The sequence below is a fragment of the Nesoenas mayeri genome, assembly GCF_963082525.1.
Source record: "Nesoenas mayeri genome assembly, chromosome: 2".
In the NCBI taxonomy this organism is placed as follows: domain Eukaryota; kingdom Metazoa; phylum Chordata; class Aves; order Columbiformes; family Columbidae; genus Nesoenas; species Nesoenas mayeri.
Genome location: NC_137543.1, coordinates 109,550,027 through 109,558,714, shown reverse-complemented (window position 1 = coordinate 109,558,714; position 8,688 = coordinate 109,550,027). Strand labels below are relative to the sequence as shown.

At 46.8% G+C, this 8,688-nt stretch overlaps 1 protein-coding gene across 1 annotated transcript in view; it reads left to right on the top strand.

Annotated features, from left to right (window-relative positions):
- Window positions 1-1,030: 1,030 nt before the first annotated feature.
- The window catches only part of AMPH (amphiphysin), a gene marked incomplete at both ends in the record, with an annotated part of 166,595 nt that continues 158,937 nt past the window's right edge, over window positions 1,031-8,688 (top strand). The window contains one exon of the mRNA XM_080338588.1: window positions 1,031-1,099. Coding sequence (XP_080194714.1) covers window positions 1,031-1,099 — 69 coding nt within the window. The remainder of the gene's footprint in view (window positions 1,100-8,688) is intronic.

The window sequence follows — 8,688 nt, the reverse complement described above, 5'->3', positions numbered from 1 at the left end:
TGGATTAGAAGGGGGGTGGTTAGTAGGTCGAGAGAGGTTCTCCTTCCCCACTACTCTGCCCTGGTGAGACCCCATCTGGAATATTGTGTCCAGTTCTGGGTCCCCCAGTTCAAGAAGGACAGGGAACTGCTGGAGAGGGTCCAGTGTAGGGTAACAAAGATGATGAAGGGAGTGGACCATCTCCCTTATGAAGAAAGGCTGAGGGAGCTGGGTCTCTTTAGTTTGGAGAAGAGGAGACTGAGGGGTGACCTCATTTATGTTTATAAATATGTAAAGAGTGAGTGTCACAAGGATGGAGCCAGGCTCTTCTCGGTGGCAACCAATGATAGGACAAGGGGCAATGGGTACAAACTGGAACACAGGAGGTTCCACTTAAATATGAGAAGAAACTTCTTCTCAGTGAGGGTGCCAGAGCACTGGAACAGGCTGCCCAGGGGGTTGTGGAGTCTCCTTCCCTGGAGACATTCAAAACCCGCCTGGACACCTTTCTGTGTAACCTCATCTGGGTGTTCCTGCTCTGGCAGAGGGATTGGACTGGATGATCTTTTGAGGTCCCTTCCAATCCCTGACATTCTATGATTCTGTGGAAATGTCTAGGGAAATCCGCAGGTGCATCGTGCTTTCCAGCTGTACCAGCAGGGCTTGTGCTGGTAGTGGACGTGGCCATCGGTCAGCACACAGCTGGTGGCTTCTGGAAATCTTCACCCATTCTCCCTCTTGATGTTTTTTATGACCTATAGGAATCGCCTCACGGCCCGGACACAACGTGCCCGCCTTGCGGGGGCCCAGCAGCCGCCTCCCCGGGGTCCGGGGGCGGGCCGCGGCGGGGGGGCCCGTGGCTCACCTGAGGCCGCGGCGGCCCCGCCTCTCCCCGCTGTGTCTTTAAGGCCCTGCTCCTCCTCCTCACCCTCCTCCTCCTCGCTCTGCCTCCATCCATCCCTCCATCCCTGCCTCGCCGCTGCCGCTCGCCGCCGCCGGGCTCTGCCTCGCCCGCCTTTCCCCCCCACCCTCCCCATCCCCGCCGCCAGCCATGGCCGACATGAAGACCGGCATCTTCGCCAAAAACGTCCAGAAGCGCCTCAACCGCGCCCAGGAGAAGGTGCGCTGCGGGACGGGGGGTGGGTAGGGACGGGCGGCCTTGCCCCGGGGGGCAGCAGGAGGAAGGCGACGGTGGCGGCGCTGCCCGGGCTCCGCGACGGGAGGCGGCCCCGCTCGCCCGCCGCTGCGGCTTCTCCTCTCCCTGCCCGCGGGGCGCGGAGCTGCCGCGGGGGGAGTTTGGAGGGAGGAGGGGGACACACGGCACCCGTTATTATGTAACTGACCCATTTAATCGGGGCAGCCGCCCCCCGCCCGGTGCTGCCGCTGCCCCCCGCCCCCCGCCGGCGGGTCGCTCCCCTTTGCGGGGAGGCGGCGGTGCGGGCGGTGCCGGTGTCCACCTGCCGCAGGCCCGGGCGAGTCGCCGCTCCCTCGCCCTTCGGGCGGAGCGGGGCTCCCCGCGGGGGTAGGTAGGCCGGGTGGCTGCGCACCGTGGCGGGGCGGCCGGGCTGTCGCCCCGGTGGGGAAATCAGGGTTTGCCTCGCCTCACCGCCCGCCGCCAGCCCTCCTAAGAGGATTGCCTTTCCTTTAATACCCGCTCCGGCTCATCCCCGGCTGAAGGGATCCTGCGTGCTGCGCTCACCCGGCGGACTGAGCCCGCCGGCTGCTGCGGTGTGACAGAAACCCGCGGGGGCCGGAGCCGGGGGTGCTGGCGCTTCGGTTCTGGGGAGCTTCTCAGCATGTCATGAGGCCGCTCGAAGTGCTGTGCGGCTGATGGTGGCTTTATTTCTCGGGAGAAGTCGGTGCCGATTCTTGTGTTACTGTATCCTGGAAATGCACAAGCGGCAAAGTCGGGGGAAAATTGCAGGAGTTTCTGATCAAAAATAAGGCCCGTGTTGGCTGTTGTTTATTTTGTTCATCTTCACTAATAAAAGCTGATAGGTATAAATGTTCCACACAAGTAACTCCTGTTTAGCTGTTGGGTGTCTCAAAAGAGGACCACAGATAGAGACATTAAACCAAGCAGAAGAGCATTTGTGTATGACTATATTTAGCATCTCTATCAGCTATTAGTATGGTTTGTTATAAAGCTGTTCTCAGCATGAATTTGGGAGGCACAGTTGTCAGCAAGCGTTGCAAGTCATCTCTTGTGAGGGCAAATAAAACCTTTATTCCCCTCTAGCACATGTCCTATGTTGTTACATGCACTATGCAATAGGGCTCTGGAGAATTAAAGGAGATTATTTTATGACCGCTATTTCTCATACTTCACTCTCTATAAATCCTTTTTTGCCACACATTGAACTCTGTGGAGCTCCAAGGGAGTCAAAATTGCAACGATTAATTTGTAGAAAAGTCTCATATCTAATAATGTCATTATTTAAGAATCTAATAGTTGAGGCTATCACAAGCAAGTGAAGGAGTTTCCCTTTCAAATATTCCTGTCTAGCTTACAAGGTCATAAAGGACTAGCCTTTTCAATACCAAAGTCGTGATGCATTTCCACTCTTGCAGGTTTGGACTGCAACTGTTTTTGAGTAAAACGCATAATAATACTCTTCTTCAATAGTTTGGAGTGATCTGATGACTTCATGCTGCGAGTTGAGCTGGTTTGGTAGTTAGAGTAGAAGCCTAAAAATAATGTTAATTTCCATGTGTTTTTGTCAGTGTTGTTACAATTAACTGCTAAAAGCATTGGTGTAAGTCTTAAAACCACATGTATTGCTTCCAGGTGTGTCTATTCAAACATGGGAGGTTTTGTTTACAGAAACGTGTGGGCATAGCAGAGAGCACGCCTTAATCTGAGTGCCCAAGGTCCTGGTGTCCTGGCAAAGGCTGCTCATGCATCAGTCCCAAGGGCTCATGCATCAATCCCAGGCTCCTGCCTGGGGCCTGGCAGGTGCCTTGGGTGTAAACTGGGGATGCTGGTGGGCTCTGAGGGCTGGGCTGCTCTGCCTCTGCTTCAGTGATCAGCCATGCTAACACGGGGAAAAATGGTCTGATTTGATCTTCATGTATTGCAACTGGGTATCTGGCAATTTTGGCATCATGATGGCATCTATGGTGGTTGTTTCTTCTGTCAATGGGTCTAAACATTGCTTGTTTACAGGGAATGAAAGCTGTTGGTGGCCTGACACAGAGTAGATCACAGTACTATGTATCCCTGCTTCCCTATTCATGTCATAGGTGTGTATTTATTGCATGCACTGTGCGTATCTATTCTCTCATGCCTACACTTCCGGCTAGCTTTGAGTTCCTTTATGGTTATGCAACATAAAATCCTTCATTATTTTTGCTAAAACTTTACCTTGGGAAAAAAAAAAATAAAGCCCCAAAATGGAGATGATACAGAATGATATTTTTGTTTGTCTGCTTTGGGTACTTGATGACAAGTAAATTGTATCTAGTAGTTAAAAGTCTATAACTTATCTGATTTCTAATGGTGTGAATAGGATGGCTTTGTGACAGGTGTGTAATATCACACTGGCTTAAAGAGATTTTAAATACATTCTGAGTTGTTTTATCTTGTTGCTTAGATTGTATTTGGACACCTTCAGTTTACTTAATGGGTCCCTACAGTCAATTGTGTTTATAAAACATTTATACATAGCTTTCTATTATTTGTTATTGATGTGACATATGTATGAAAAACATGGAGTGACTGTAAAACCTAAACCTTCACCTATGGAAACTGTTTTTCTAATGATGCTATCATTATCTTCAATTCCTTCCAGTCTACGGCAAATTTTAGTTGTACGATGTAGGTAGTGCACATGCACATATCCATGTGTGTCTAGTGACTATTCATATGACAAAAGTGAAATAACTGACATGGAAACATCTCACATTGGGCAAATCTGTTTTGCATTAGAAGTGTTAAATCTAAGCATTGCATGGATCATCCTTTTGCTGTTTTCTTCGTTTAAACAAAAGTAATCATCAATCTTTGATAAAGCAGACTTGATATAAGAAAAAATATTAATATGACAGAAATATTTAGATTATGCTACATTATGGAAATACGTGTGGTAAATGTGTTGATGGCTTGCTATGGCAAATGACATTAAAAAATAGTGTAGGGCTAAAAAACCAAAAAAATTACACATTTGACCGTGAAGTGCTAATGAGGGGAAGAAGGCAATTGTCTAAAATGGTCTGGACCAGTCTAGTACTCAAATGAAACCCAATTTTAAACAACTAGAAATAATAATTGGTCACTCAGTTTTTCACATCATCCAGAAGATGGTACTTTTGGTGGTAGCACATGTGCCATGGCACCTTGATTTTCAGTCAATGAGTGTCCCAATAAATTGCACTGCTCTTCACTTCAATGACTTTTTTTCCCAAAAATTCAAGAAATGTGAATGTGCTGAGCTTGCAGCATCTGCTGGAAGCTGCCAACAGGGATCTGGAGAATCTGGATTAAAATTTTAAAAGCATCAGAGCAATTTAGGAGCTCACATCCCAGTCAGAAAAGTAAATGAAACACTGATGCATTTAAATGTTTGTTTATACTGAAACCTTAACAGATGCATTGGTAACTGAGGCTGGCTGAGTCATTTCTGAGGACAAGATTACTTGAATGAAAAGGCTGAGTTTGTGTCCCTGAGTTCCTCTGGAAGTTTGAATTCAAGCTGCTAACCCAAATTATAACACTAGTGATCTCCTTGTCCTCTCTTTTGTAACCCAACACCTCTAAGTGAATAGAATAGGATAGTTCAGTTGCAAGGGACCTGCAATGACCATCTAGTCTAATGGCCTCATCATTTCTGGGTTGACCAAAAGTTAAAGCCTGGTATGAAGGACGTTGTCCAAATGCCTCTTCAATACTAGCAGGTGTGGGGCATTGACCACCTCTCCAGGAAGACTCTTCCAGGGTTTTACCACCCTTGCATAATAAACACAGTTGGTGCTTTTACACTGCTACTGAAACTTGGGTTCAAGTAAGACTTGTTTCTGGGTGTTTCTTGAGTAGCTCTTGAAAAATCCATCTACTGTGTTTTTTCACTTTGAGCTTCTAGTCAGTAATATATTTGGTTTCAGCCAACAGTCAAAGCAGCAAATACTCCAGTTTGAGAACTTTGGAAGTGTAACTAGCGTTGTAAAGGAGGCTATTCCATAAAGTAGAAGTATAACACACCCCTCAACCCCTAGGATGGAATTTGACGATTCTGTACACATTGCGTGTTCTGTAACTGATGACATGAGCTCTGAGGCAGCAGGTGGGTATCTGTATGCAAGCATATATTTGTGAAACCAAGCTACATATATTTACTTGTGCCGACCTGCCTGCAATATGATTATTTGGTTCTAGCAACCTCATGTTGATAAAAACAAATTACTGTCAAATTACTTAAAACATTTGCCCCACAGATATTATAAAATCTAGTACACAGAAGTCAGTACAGTATTATGACAGACCTCAGCATTTAGGGCTGTGCTGGCACACTCACACGCAATGAAGAGACAATGACATCTCTGAAGAGCTAATCGTTAATCTCTGAGGTTTTAAAACAAAACCAATTAGAAGTCAATAATGTATCATGTGAATGGCATGGTCTAAACTACACAGCGCAGATTCTTCTAGCTTTAGGTTCCAGTGTAATAAAAACTTGAATTTCCCTTTTTAATTTTTTTTCTATAGAAACTGTAGGAAAAAGAGGGAGTGGAAGTGGTCATCTGGCCCATTCTTCTAAACAAAAGCAGAATCAACTGTATTTAAAGTTATTCCTTAGTAGTGATTTTATTGCCAGCTTTTTAACATAGGTAACGGTGAAGATTTTGCCACTTCCCTGGAATTATCTATGCCATTTCTTAAGCACCTCCAGTCAGAAAGTTCTCTTCTCAAAGAATGTCTTTTTTCCAGTTCAAACCCTTTGTTCCCTGTTCTAGCTTTCCTATATATAGAGGAGTGTGTTCTTTCTTCTAGCCTCAAAATTTACAAGTGGTTTTCTTTGCTTGTCAGCATTCCCTGTGATCTAGCTGGAGTTATCAAATGACTCTCCCAACCAAACCGAATAGAGCTGTTACTAAAGTACTGGTTGCTTTCAATTGTTCTAGTTTCTAGTGCATCAGTTAAAAGGTAGAGGTAGATTCTGTTTGTCTAGGTTCCAAGTGTGGGAGAAAGTGGAGAGAAAACCCCCAGGGCTCCTTCCTGTTAGGTTCTCATGCGATGTGTTCCATGCTACTTAAGGAAAGGGAATTAATTTCTTCTGTTCCAGTTTTCTCCCCTTCTGCAATGTTAACAATGATCTTGTGAGTTACTATGTAACACACTCTTCCTCATGGTTACTTCCATCAAGTCAAGAAAGTGCTGTTGCATCACAGAGTAGTTTGGGTTGGAAGAGACCTTCCAAGGTCATCTAGTCCACTCCCCCTGCAATGAGCAGGGACATCTTTGACCAGATCAGGTTGCTCAGAGCCCCGTCCAGCCTGGCCCGGAGTGTCTCCAGGGATGGGGCATCTACCACCTCTCTGGGAAACCTGTTCCAGTGTTTCACCACCCTCATTGTAAAAAATTTCTTCCTCCTATCTAGCCTGAATCTCCCCTCTTCTGGTTTAAAACTGTCACGCCTTGTCCTGTCACAACAGGCCCTGCTAAAAAGTTTGTCCCCATAGGCCCCTTCTAATTATTGAAAGGCTGCAATAAGGTCTCCCCAGAGCCTTCTCTTCTCCAGGCTGAGCAAACCCAACCCTCTCGGCCTGTCCTCACGGCAGAGCTGTTCCAGCCCTCTGATCATTTCTGTGGCCCCTCTCCAACAGGTCCATGTCTTTCCTGTGCTGAGGGCTCCAGAGCTGGAGGCAGGACTCCAGTTGGGGTCTCACCAGAGCAGAGGGGCAGAATCACCTCCCTCGACCTGCTGGCCACGCTCTTGTTGATGCAGTCCAGGCTTTTTGGGCTGCGTGCACACATTGCTGGGTCATGTTGAGCTTCTCCTCAACCGGCATCCCCAAGTTCTTCTCTGCAGGGCTCCTCTCAATCCATTCACCCCTCAGCCTGTATTTGTGCTTGGGATTGCCTGACCCAGGTGCAGGACTTCACACTTGGCCTTGCTGAACCTCATGAGATTTGCATGGGCCCACTACTCCAGCTTGTCCAGGTCCCTCTGGGTGGTGTCCTGTCCCTCAGGTGTGTCAGCTGGTCCACTCAGCTTGGTGTCATCAGCAAACTTGCTGAGGGTGCACTTGATCCCACTGTCTATGTCATTGATGAAGATATTAAACTGTACTGCTCCCAGTATGAACCCCTGAGGGACATGACTTGTCACTGGTATCTATCCAGACATTGGCCTATTGACTGCTACCCTCTGGATGCAACCATTCAGCCAGTTTCTCATCCACTGAACATTCCACCCATCAAATCCATATTTCTCCAATTTGGAGAGGTGAGAGAAGGGGTAACAGGTGCCTTTTAACACTTTCATTTTTGCAATTGCCCCCATGAAGAGAACCATAGCTTCCCAAAATCACCTGGAGATGGCAGGGGGCTTTTGTTCACCTGCCTAAAATATGCACAGTGGGATTCATGCCTGCCAAAGCCTCTGCTTAGGCAGCAGTCACTGCTTGCTATGCCAGTCCTGCTCACCTTGGAGACTGTGGAGTGGGGGGAGAAAGGGTAGCAGATGGCTCTAGTGCTTCAACAGGGACAGTATTTTCCCTAGGGAAGTATTGTTTGGTTTGGTTCATTGGGCTATGCTGCAAACTCAGCTGTTTGGAGCCTCCAATCTGAAGTGTTTTGAGTGCTGGGTTGCTCTTCCCTAAATGTTCTGCAGCATCGGTGCTGTGCATCACTGAGCCTTTGCAGTTCTTGAGTACAAGATAATTTGTTTCTGACCGAATGAGTAGCTACTTAGTCAATACTTGCTGGAATCATAAACCAATGACCAACCTGGAAAAGCAGTTTGTTTTGTCATGTTGAGTCTGTGCTAACTGGAGTTTATTAATCTGTTTAAGAGCATAAGTTAAAACATAGGCCTATGGTAAAGACACGTATAACATTTCTGAAGTGTCTGTTTGTGGTATGATGAAGTTAATGCAGGAAATAGCCTGTTTTTCCTCTTCCTGGCTGCTCTACCTTTCTTTTTGTTTTCTCAGTAATTATTCTTCGTTATCTGTAGGACAGGAGTACCCATGAGACACTGCAGAATTGAGGACTGGTGTGGACAAAGGACTTAGAAAATACCTAAACAGAATTTTACCAGGGTTGATGGGGTAGTGGGAGGGTTCAATGACCTTCCTTTGGGTGGTGGCACAGAGAAGTCAGGGGCTGGACCACACTTCAAATCTCTGGTCTCTGACTCCCAGTGCCCTGCTACTACTTCTCAGTTGTTCCTGTTGTTCTTACCACCTCTTTTCTGACATCCCCCGCCTCGAGCACCCTCCCAGATAAGATCTTCTGCTTGTTCTCTCTGTGTCTGTAAGAGACTAATTCCTTTGGTGTTCCCTCGAAGTCTCAGCTTGGAGTCACTTTCGCCCCAGTTTTTTGTACCCACAAGACTGTTAAATCTGTGCTTTGTAGTGATACAGAGCCCAGTGCTACAGTCTGTGAACTGCAATCAATTCTCTTTATCTATGATACAAAAGAGGAGAGGAGGGCCTGCCAAGTCTTGGGCTGTCACTAAAACAAGCCATTTAAAAAACAATTTCTAGTCT